At 37.5% G+C, this 11,684-nt stretch overlaps 2 protein-coding genes and 1 long non-coding RNA gene across 3 annotated transcripts; 1 reads left to right on the top strand and 2 right to left on the bottom strand.

The window, feature by feature from the left end:
• Positions 1–227: 227 nt before the first annotated feature.
• Positions 228–5,933, bottom strand: LOC107938912 (probable phosphoribosylformylglycinamidine synthase, chloroplastic/mitochondrial). The gene is made up of 4 exons (XM_016872164.2): positions 5,527–5,933; positions 5,168–5,219; positions 771–4,971; positions 228–526 (listed from the first exon to the last, which is right to left on the bottom strand). The coding sequence occupies exons 2-3, from the start codon at positions 5,213–5,215 to the stop codon at positions 775–777; spliced, it is 4,245 nt and encodes a 1,414-aa protein (XP_016727653.2). The 5' UTR covers positions 5,216–5,219; positions 5,527–5,933; the 3' UTR covers positions 228–526; positions 771–774.
• Positions 5,934–7,708: 1,775 nt separating this feature from the next.
• On the bottom strand, positions 7,709–8,625 carry LOC107938903 (uncharacterized). The gene is made up of 3 exons (XR_001695004.2): positions 8,554–8,625; positions 8,311–8,444; positions 7,709–7,849 (listed from the first exon to the last, which is right to left on the bottom strand). It is a non-coding gene; the product is annotated as an uncharacterized lncRNA (long non-coding RNA).
• Positions 8,626–8,852: 227 nt separating this feature from the next.
• LOC107938902 (elongation factor 1-alpha) lies at positions 8,853–9,387 on the top strand. The gene has a single exon (XM_041114748.1). It carries the CDS (start codon positions 8,877–8,879, stop codon positions 9,177–9,179), a length of 303 nt encoding a protein of 100 aa, XP_040970682.1. The 5' UTR covers positions 8,853–8,876; the 3' UTR covers positions 9,180–9,387.
• Positions 9,388–11,684: the final 2,297 nt, after the last annotated feature.

Genomic DNA, 11,684 nt, shown 5'->3' with positions numbered 1-11,684 from the left:
AGCCAAATGAGCTTTTATATGGATTCAGCATACCAAAGGTGAAGCCATAGTAGTGAAAAGCACACAATCAGTAGTTAACATGATTCAAGATCATGTCTCAAAATGTCAGATAATGGCTCCAAAGGACCACGACACCTCCTAAGAAGACAAAACTACAACTAAGATTTCAGAATTGCCTCCACAAAAATAGAAAGCATGTTTTGGTATCACACTAACATGAAAAGTAGTAGATGCAATGCAAGATCAATTGTATTTTTTATATGAGCTGAAGACACTGAAAAAGATTGTAAAAAGAAAGCAAAAAAAGTAAACTCTCTTATCAGTTGCATGATAAAGAAAATACTAAGAAACAGTTTCTGAGATTTGCACAAAGCAAATACTCTTTATATAAATTAAAGACTAAGACTGCTTTCTAGAGACTCTAGGCATTTCAATATAACAGTTAAAAACTCCAAAAAAACTCAGATGAAGCATCCATGATCAATCACACTTCAACTCTTCTCATTTGCCCTTTGAATCTCATAACCTGTGATTAAAAAAAAATTTTAAACGTGAGCTCAATGCATACTCTGAAATTTTACAAATGTTATTTCAAAATAAACTAGCGACATCCAAAGTACGGTTGCGGTTAAACTTTGTCATATTTTGCTATTAGTTCTTTAGATTATGTTGCAGGATGTGCCAAAGACAAGCAAATATACAGCGCTTTCAATAATTTTCAAATATGAAATGCCAAGATCAAGCATCATGAGTTGAATAGAAAAACTGACCATATCACGAGCACCACTCTCTGGCATTTTGAAACATTTTTAACCATGGACTAGGGCCTTTCTTGTCCACTTTCCAGTCCTTTGGATACCAAGGGAACTGCCACATCAGGAAACACCGCTCTGGATGAGGCATCATGGCAAGATGTCGACCATCAGGAGAACAAATTGCAGCCACTCCTAATGGAGAACCGTTCAAGTTGAAGGGATATGCCACTGTTGGGTTCCCATCATCATCACAATATCTTAATGGAGCCAAATCTAAATGCAATACACGATCCAGAACACCATCATCGGGAAAATATGCTCTTCCCTCACCATGGGCAGCCCATACACCTAATGTACTGCCTTCCATTCCTTTAAACATCATGGCGGGAGAGTCCTTTATAGTCACACTCGTGAAGCGGCATTCAAATCGGCCAGACTCATTGTGCACAAACCTGGGCTGTGATGGATCCCCACCAGCACCAAAAACACCCCCGACTTGGGGCCCTGGGACCCACCCTAACAGAGCCATTAACTGACATCCATTGCAAACGCCGAGACTGAAAGTATCAGGGCGCTTATAGAATTCCTGAAACTGATTGAGAAGAGGCTGATTGAAGAGTATGGACGCAGCCCAACCTTTAGCAGAATCAAGCACATCGGCGTAACTAAAACCCCCAACAAATGCAATTCCACGGAATTCATTCAAAGAAATAACTCCGTTAAGAAGGTCTGACATTGCAACATCCCAAGGCTCAAAACCAGCATCATAAAATGCTGCTGACATTTCTCTGTCTCCATTGCTCCCTTCCTCACGAATGATGGCTACTTTTGGTTTTAAAGCTGTAGTAAAAAATTTCTCATCCGTAACTGAAGGGGTGAAAGACAAGGGCCAAGAAGGCTCATGGCGAAACTTCAAACCTTCTTTCTCCAGTTCCACACAAGAAGCCAATCTCTGCAACTTTTCGAGCTGGAAGCTTGTATCCTCCCACATATCTCTGAGCAGAGAAGTTTTCTCATTTAAATGAGTAATTCCATCAACCTTTAGCTCTATCACAGGTGAGGTGGTTACTCGTCCTATTAACTCAGCAGAAACATCCAAACTGCTAAGCTTCTCCATCACACTATGCACGTTATTCTTACTTACCTCAAGAATGAGACCAAGCTCTTCAGCAAAAAGTGATTGGAAAACACTATCTCCTCGAGGAGCCAAGTCCAATGCAATGCCACAGTTTCCAGCAAATGCCATCTCCAATGCGCAAACTAGTAATCCACCATCACTGATATCATGACCTGCAGAGATCAGACCATCTCCAAGAAGGTCCTGCACCCCCTCAAAAACTCTCTTAAGGTATGAAACATCATCAAGATCAGGGCAGTCATTCCCAATCTGATCAAAAACCTGAGCCAAAGCGGATCCACCCAGACGCTGCTTTCCCTTTGCCAAATCAATATGAAGCAAAATACCCTCCTGTCCTAGCTTCAAATCTGGGGTTACCGTTTTTGTTATGTCAGGACAAGTGACATAGGCACTAATTACAAGATTTCCAGGAGCCTTAACAACCTCCCCACCTGCATGGGCAGCCATTGAAAGACTGTCTTTCCCACCATCAATAGCGATACCGAGTTCAATCATTGCTTCTGAAAGAGCAATAGCAGCGTCATACATGGCTGCTCCTTCACCCTCAAGCTTGGCAGCATACATCCAATTTCCGCTTGCTTTGACATCAGACAGAGAAGTAACCTTTGCCCAAACAAGATTTGTGAGAGCTTCTCCAACAGCCAGTCTAGCCATTGCTTTTGGATCAAGCAAACCCTTAATAGGTTGCTCTCCGATGGCACAGGCAGCCCCAGTCAAGTCAACATAACTTTGAGCGATGACTGCAACATCAGCTAGAGGCAACTGCAAGGGACCAACTGTTTGCTGCTGTGCTACAAGACCTGTTACACATCTATCAACTTTTGTTGTCAAAAACCGTTTGGAACATACAGATGGAAGTCTTAATACTCTCTTCAATGAGTCCATGACTGTGATTCCAGGAGCAACATCAAGAAATTCTCGTGCATAAGCCACTCGCTTGAATTCAAAGGATTTTTGAGGCATGTCACCAAGCACTTTCTCAAGCTCAAGATCAACAGCTGGAGGAGGGGGAGGGAGTCCACTTGCACGGCTTTTTTCAATAGCTACGCTATCAACTAGAACAGCACGTCCCTCACCATTAATAGTACCAATAACAGCCATCGAAAGTCTTTCCCTTGCACATATAGATTCCAACAGCTTGCGGCTTTTAGGTTTTACCAAGATTGCGTCTTGTTCTTGATACTCTGCACCCCATATCTCCAAAACAGACATAGTGTGATCTCCAACAACAATGGCCCTAATATCAATCTCAGCACCCTTTGGGTATATAATTTCCTTGACAACATTGCAATTCCCACCGGCTCCCTGATCATGAATGCTAATAATCGGGTTATCCTCCCCCATCTCAATGCAGGCACGAACTACACGGTACAGTTTTTGTGCCATTTCAGCATCTCCACGCTGTACAGCATTAAAATCAAGTTCTGCATCATTCTGGCCACTAACCATACTAGACGCAGCTCCACCACCCATTCCAATCCGATATGCAGGGCCACCAATCTTTACAACTAACATTCCAATCTCTGGGTCCCCTTTCGATATATGAGTGTGATCAATCTGTCCAATGCCTCCACTAAACATGATAGGCTTCAGCCATTCACGACGTTCACCACTAGGGAGTCTCATTCCAAATGTTCTAGTAAAACCCTGAATTAATGGCTCACCAAATTTGTTACCATAGTCAGATGCACCATTGCTAGCCTCGACGAGAATTTCCAGAGGAGAAGCCAAATTTGATGGATAAGTGAAAGATGCATCTTCCCATGGGGCATATGATCCCTCTATATTAAGATTCCCAGTTGTGTAACCAGCTGTGGATGCAACAACAAATGATCCTCTTCCAGTGGCATGTGTATCCCTAATGCGGCCACCTGCACCTGTCTCTGCACCAGGGTAGGGTGCCACTGCACATGGGAAGTTATGTGTTTCAGCTGTAAACAAGACATCAATTTCACGAGTTGTTTCATCTAGTAGGCAGGCTGTTCCAGGCTTAATTGGTCGTAATCGGTACGCAAGAAACCCCTTAATTGCACTCGAATTATCCTTAAAACCAATGACAGAATTGTTTGGATTTGCTTTCAAAGTGCTCTTGACAATTTGCATGAGGGTCCTGTCCATTGGCTGTCCATCAATAACAATCTTCCCTGTGAAAAACCAATGCCTGCTATGCTCACTGTTAGATTGGGCCATATCAAATAACTCTACATTTGTCGGATTCCGCTTGATGTCCTCCACGAACAGCCTGGTATAGTACTGCAAGTCTTGTTCATCAAATGCTAAACCCATTTCCTGATTTATTTCCTCCAACGCTTTCCTTCCCCTCTCAATGACAGGCACAAAACGAACCTCCTCCGGAGCCACACTAGTTCCAAATGAAGCGAGCCTCTGCCCATAAACACACTCCGTCATCCGATCATGAACCATCGCAGCGAACTCATTAATTTGATGTTCCTGCAATTCTCCCTTACTATACAACGAGTATCTTCTTGACCTCTCCATTCGAGTCACCTCAGTCAAACCACATGATTGACAAATGGAAACAGCATTCGAGGACCATGCCGTTGTAAAAGACAACCTTGGCCCAACTTCAACTATCACTGTATTCAACCCTTCTTGCCTCTTCTTCACAAGAAAACTCTCAGTTGCCAAATTCTCAGGCTCGTATGTTTCCCCAAGAATCCATTTAAGCGTTGAGAGCTTCTCAGATGAAATCTTTGAAGCAAGGCCTATATTAAAACACTGCTCGGTTTTCAACCCAACAATCTGATTGGAAACTTTGGTTTGAACCGATTTGAGAAGCTCCTCGTTTGCACTTTCTTGTATCAAAGGGATACGGTAGAAATGGACGACCTCTTGAGCAGGCTTTTCAACCAATCCAAGTTCCTCATTGACCAAACTAGTCGGGACATTTCCAGAAGCCATTGCTTTTGGCTGTGGCCGAGAAGAACACCTCAAAGGAGCACCTTTTGTATTAGACATGTATCCCATCCGACTTGGATTACATAGCTTGCCCCATAATAGATTACTTGGCTTAATCGAATAATTTCTCTGCAAAAACAGAGTTTGCCCTGTTGTACCCTGAAATATGGCAAAATGCACCAAAAAACGAAGAAGAAAGTTAAAAACCTGTATCAGTTTGCATGAAGAAGAAGAGCTCAATGCAGTTTTTATTTGTTTAATAAGAAAAATCAAAGGAAAACCACAGTGCGCGGAAAATTACTTTAACACACTTTCTCGGAGACCAAAAAGTGTGTAGAACATAAAGAAAACTTACTTGCAGAAACTCTGCCGCAGTTATCTCTCTTACCCCAGCCATTTTCATGTAACTGCAAACGCAGAGGAAAAAATAAGTTGTATTTAGATGATAAAATTTAATAGAATGTGATATATGGCATAATGAGAGTGATAAAAGAACATAATAGCCTGTTTAACACTATAATAAAACGAACCAAAAGCAACAGTAAAGAACTAGATACTCAAGAATAACTAAGTAAAAGCAAGAAGAACAAGAAACTAAACCAATCACTTATGAAGGAACAAAATAATAAGAAAAATGATAAGGGAAAAAAATAAAAAATAAATAAAATGATCATAAGACAGAAAAGGAAACAGGGCAAAGGGGAAGAAACCGACCGTATGAGGCCGGTGGTCAGAGTGGCCGCGCGAGTCGGTCAAATGGGAGGACGGCAGTGGACGGTGGGGCTCGGGTTGGCTCGGTTCGGGTCGTGGGGTTTTAGTAAGAACGGTTTGGGTTTTAGGAGGACGAATGGGTGAAAGAGAGGCGAGGGGGAGGCTGGTGTGCTGGGTGGGGCGTGCGGCTGGGGCTGTGGGTGTTCGACGAGGGATGAAAAGAGAGGGGAGATGAGGGAGAAGGGACGGCGAGAAAGACCGCGGAGGCGAGTTGGTCGACGAGGGAGGGGAAGAAGGGGTATGGTGGTGCGAGAATAATTAAGGCTTTTTTATATCAAATTTGTTCACTTACTTTTTTATCTATAATTCTTAATTCCTAAAATCACATTTTAGCGCACAAAAATTTTACCAAGGTTTTCCCTTATTTTTGCTTCATTCAGAATTTAAAATAGAGGAGAAGGGAGTGGCGCAATTCAAGCCCAAGTTTGATAAGGTGGCAGACACCTTCACCGTTGGGCCATGACCCAATAATTGTCAATTGTTTAAATAAAAAAAGTTCAAATAATGTATTAAACATACTTTAAATTTTTAGTTTAGAGATTTGACAAAAAAAAAAAAAAAAATAGAATTAATCCTATAACTATAGTATAAGACTAATAATTGAATTTAACCAAAATGATTTAATTATTTCTATTTGGATAGGACTAAAATTAACTAATTCAAAAAGTACAAAGACTAAAATTAATTAAATTAAAATATAGAGACTAAAATTACAATTTTCACTAAGTATAGGAACTAATAATAAAATTTAAAATTTAACCTAAAGATTGAAGTTTTCCCAATGATATAACTCAAACTTTCCCTTTCTTTATTCTACTATATCTACACAGGGGCCTTGATGGCTCTAGTTAAGTGAATTAATAATGATTTTAGTCCCTCCTAATTATTAAATTTTCAATTTAAACTTTTTTTAACATAAAATTTTTGTTTTTACCCCTCTAAATTTTAAAATTTTATTTCAGCTCCCTCAATACTGAATTCTTAGCTTCGCCCCTACATCCATCACCTCTAACTCAGCCTACTCTCGGTAGCTTTGATGCGTTTTGACTAGGACAAACTTGTCGTTTCACATATGTCTTTGCTATGAAAAGAGGGTTCTCTTTCCCACTACTATATCTTTTGTCCCTTTTTAGCAATGGTGTTGTAATAATATTTTAATTATCCACTGTTAATATCATTTTTAATAAAAAAAAAGTTAAAGTGATGATAAATGTTTTTATTTTTTTTAGATTTTAAAATATATATTAAAATTATTATTTGATACATAAATTTTTCTTTCCATTTTATGTTGAAACTGGATCAATCCATTCAAGAATCGACCAGTACATTGATACGGAATAAAGGAGAGAAAATTGAGTGACTCGTTAACCAATAAAATTTTATTTTGTAAAAACGTAGTTGTTGAAATTGGATCAATCGATCCAAAAATCTGCTAGTACACCAATCTGGAGTAAAGGAGACAAAAATGTAAAAGAGTAGCATATATGAATTCAGCTCTAAAAGCAAATTTGAATCTGTATTTATAATCTTTATCTAATGGCAACAAGTACCAAGAATAAAGTTTACAATATAACAGCAAATGGCGACGAGAAACAAGCCCTACGGTTTAGTCAGTGCGTTCATGGAAAATACCGGTGTAAACTAAGGAACTTAACTGAGACTCGATATTTGTTTGGGAGCAAGGCCAAGAAGTTATCAATCGTCTTTCTGATGCAAAACACTAGGCAGGCGATTATTACCATTGAGAGCAGCATGATACATTCGCTTCTCGGCCAGTCCTATATCTGACATAATCAAATTACCCTGCAACCACAAAATTAAACTGAGAGTTACAGATTGGCATCAACATGAATGATGATTCGACTAATTGCGTGCCATGTTACCATAAGATTTTATGGTCACTTTACTGCATATCGGTGACTACACGGCACAATAAATATCAAATGTGGCTCAACGGACTTACATCTATCATTAGTTGGTTAAGATAGATATTTTCTCAAGGGCCAGTTTAGCTTTAATGGTAACTGTGCAGAGTGATGGTAAGAGAAGTATCTAAGAGGGCCTATAATCAATCAATATGACCAAATATTTGATGATCCGATAAGACGGTTCGATATATGCATACCTCGGTTGCCATCAATCTTCGGACGTTATTAGCATATAGTTTCGGATCGTCCTTCTCTTGCTGTAAGGGGTAGTAGGTCGGTAAGTGCATCACTTCCATGTGATTTACGATTTGGCATAGAAGAAAAACAACATGACGCACCTATGGAGAACAACACAGAACATTAGCAGCAGCACGGAAAAAACTGGTAAAGTTATTCACTATGATTTCATTGTTTTCTTGCATGAAGAAATAAATCATGCTATATATTTTCCCTATAATCTTCCATCTTAATAACAATTTCAATGTATTACATAGCTACTTAATCAAAGGAACAAATAAATTTTGCTCTATTTATGAATTTCATCCCTCTATGAAAATTAAGAACTTGATCCTTGTATTTTGAGAAAACTGAGTAGTTCAATTGGATAACATCATTAAACCTTCCCATTGAATCACTAAGTTGAAAATCAGCAGTTCAAAAATTTATATGCAAGGAATTAAAGCAGAGGGACTAACTTATCAATTTTAGTAAAATAGAGGGATGAGATTCACCATTAGACCAATAGATTTATTATCAAAATTTATAAAATCTATCTTGAATTTGCTTGAGAAATACTCACCCCTGTTATTGAATCCTAGGCTGGACTAAATCGTTGGTATGGATACCTTAATATAACAGGCACCACAGGTGCTCCGGCCAAAAACGCACCGGTCTTGAACGAGAGAAGGTAATCCCCATTGGTTGTAGTTCCTTCTGTTGTCAAAAGAAAAACGAATCAAACAACTACGAAATATCACCTACGGGCATACATAAATACGTACATACATACAAATGTACATAGCAGATCAAAACGACAGTTAACCTGGAAAGAGCAACATCACTGGAGCAGATCCATTATGGTGAGCTTCACGAACTCTGTCAGTCACAACACCTGAAAGAAATACCGTTTATGCATTGTACTTTTGATCAATAGTATGTGATGAAGATCACGTTTCGAGGTTGATATTTGTTCTACCTGCAACACCTTTGAAGTCTGAGGATTTTGACTCTCGCTGAACCTAGACACAACCAAGGCATTTGCTGTAACAAACAAGCCCAAATATCATTCAATATTCTAACAGAACCAAATAAATAGGTAACCGTAAAAAAGAATTGCAAGAATGCAACTCTTTCCGAAACAAAGACATGTATTCGGATAATAACCGTAGGGATGATTCTGCAAAGGAGGCTGCCAGCTTCACCTCTCAAGTCATCATCATGAACCACCCAGGGCAGATTGGAAACGAATATGCCCCAGTCCTTGACTGCCATACCTCCCACATTGCTGTGAAATTTTCTGAATTGCTGACCATGATCGACAGGCGATCTGGAAAGGAACTCGAGAAGGAGCGCAAGTTCTTGAAGAATGGTGATGCATGGATGATAAAGATGGTTCCCACCAAGCCTATGGTTGTGGAGACTTTCTCTGAGTACCCACCCCTTGGATGATATGCTGTCAGGGACATGCGTTAGACTGGCTGTTGGTGTCATCAAGAGCGTTGAGAAGAAGGATTCAACTGGTGCTAAGGTCAACAAAAATGCTGCCAAGAAGAAATGAGATTGCATTTGATAAATGTCAATGCCTTTTGATTTTGGTTTTCAATAGTCTGGTACTTACAGTTTTTTAGATCAATTTTGATGTCTTCATTTGGTTGAGACTTTGTCATCTGCCTACGGATTGTGTGTTTGCTTTTTCCTTGTCAATTGTAGTTGAATTCCTTGGAAAAATTCTAGTTTCATATTTCCTTGTTTTCTTAATGTTATGATGGTCCTAAGCCTTCGAATTTCAGCTATTTTCCTGGTCGAATCAGGTTTTTGCCTAATTGTGTTGTCATTGTTCTAAATTTCCATCTTTTAATGATAGATTAGTGAAATACTATTTTGATAATTATAAATTCATCTTTCAATTAACATAAAAAATTTCCATTGCTTATATAACAGTGAAGAAATTCATCTTTCAATTATAGTTTCTTCTACGGGAAACTAGACTTAATAAGCTTTAATTCCATATTTTGTTCATCCTCTAATTCGATTTCCACAATTTATGGTGATTTTTCAAAGTTAGTCTACTGCTGCTATCCAAAACTGTTTTAGTGCAAGATGTTAATTATCATTTTTCCCTAAGCTTTTAATAAATGATAATTTCGTTCCTGCTCAATTAACCTCTCAATTGAGTTGATTTTTCTCAATTAACACTTTATTCTATCACTTTAGACTACTTTATAACTTTTGGAAATCATAATTTCAGCACTAGACTTTAATTCTAATTTTTTTACAATTAGGTCCTAAAAATCAATTTCTATTAAAATTACCTAATAAAATCATCTCATAAACAAATTAAAGCTTCAATTTCATGCTATTTCATCATAAAATTACAGCAATAAACCATGGTGAATTTCAATTTCATCCATGAAATCAAAAACTAATGAATTTAATAATAGGACCTAGTTGTAAAAGCCTTAAAAACACAAAAAAAATATAAGAAAAAAGGTAAGGATTAACTCACTTGGAGCAAAAATTATGAAATACCAGCTTAAAAAACTCATCCCATGGCATTTTGGCCAATGAGAATGAAGAGAACTCACAAGAAATCTAGATATTTCCATATTAGTCCTAATTTTATTTAGTTAATTATACAATATTTCAATTTTTCCCTTAAATCATCCATTTCCTTGCTGATTTCATGCCCTCAGCAGGCGAACCAAATAAATTTTGGGTCTAATTGCGTTTTAAATTCTTTCTCATTAGACACTTAAGCTATTTAATCATCCTAGCCACTTTTACACATTTTCCAATTTAGTCATTTTCAGTTAATTGACTACCCAAACGTTAAAATTTCCTAACGAAATTTTAATATCACATTACTAACATTTCATAAATATTTATAAAAATATTTCTGACTCAGTTTTAGGAGATCGAGGTCTCTATACCTTGTTTTTACCCAATTTTCTTCAATAATTTCTTTTTCTAACAAACCACTAAATCTGTAAAATTTTTCTATCGATATTTTCATACGATTTTCCTATCATATCAATATTCATACAAAAAAATTAAAATAAATTTCTCTTAAATTATATAAACCTAGGCACCAAGTGCCAAAGCCCTTAGGCTCTTTGGACTTGAATTTTGAAATCTAAAAAGTAATGGGACTAAATGGCTAGAAATAAAAATTATATAAACTAAATTACAAATTTATGAAAAGTAAAAGAACTTGTGGAATAATTAACCAAATACTAATGATGTTAATTTTTGCAGTGAAATTTTTAAATTGGAAAAGTAAAATTAAGTATAGGACTTTAAATTTTGACAAAGTATAGGGCCTAACATCAATTTTAACCTAAAGACAATATTGGGCCTTTTCATGGTTTGAGTCTGCCCCAGTACATAGGCTGGGTCACTGATAAGGCTTCTTGACATTGAGTAAATGGGCTATTAGCCTGATTTTGGAGTGCACTCTAAGGAATTGACCCTAGTGAATCTTTAATATTTGGGCCTGGTTAATTTGAATCAGGTGATTTTAAACTTATAATTGTTGGATCAGTTGGGTTTGGGACAATTTTTGGTTGATGTAATTCCAAGTTTGGATTATTTGAGGTTTGAGTCCTTTTGACTACAAACTATTTAGAGTTTTGATTATTTTGGATTTGAGCTTGTACTTGATGCACTAATGCTAGCATTTTTAGACTCTTCAACTTGTTAATTGGGCAGGTCGGGGTTGGTTTTGGGTCATTTTGGGTTCGGGCCAGATTTGACTTTGAGTTGTTTTAAACTTGGGTCATTTTGCTTTCTAATCATTTGGGATTTGAGCTAGTTTTAAATTCAAATAATTTCAAGTTTCTTTACACCATTTATACTAATCAAAAGTTCTCATTCACTTTTTTTTAAAAGCTCAATATTTTTTCATAAAACAGTTTTGAACGTTATGAATTCGCAAACTAAATCCCAAACAAATTT

This window comes from Gossypium hirsutum, chromosome A06 (genome assembly GCF_007990345.1).
Source record: "Gossypium hirsutum isolate 1008001.06 chromosome A06, Gossypium_hirsutum_v2.1, whole genome shotgun sequence".
NCBI lineage: Eukaryota > Viridiplantae > Streptophyta > Magnoliopsida > Malvales > Malvaceae > Gossypium > Gossypium hirsutum.
The sequence above is the reverse complement of the archived record's forward strand: the minus strand, read 5'-3'. Positions and strand labels throughout refer to the sequence as shown.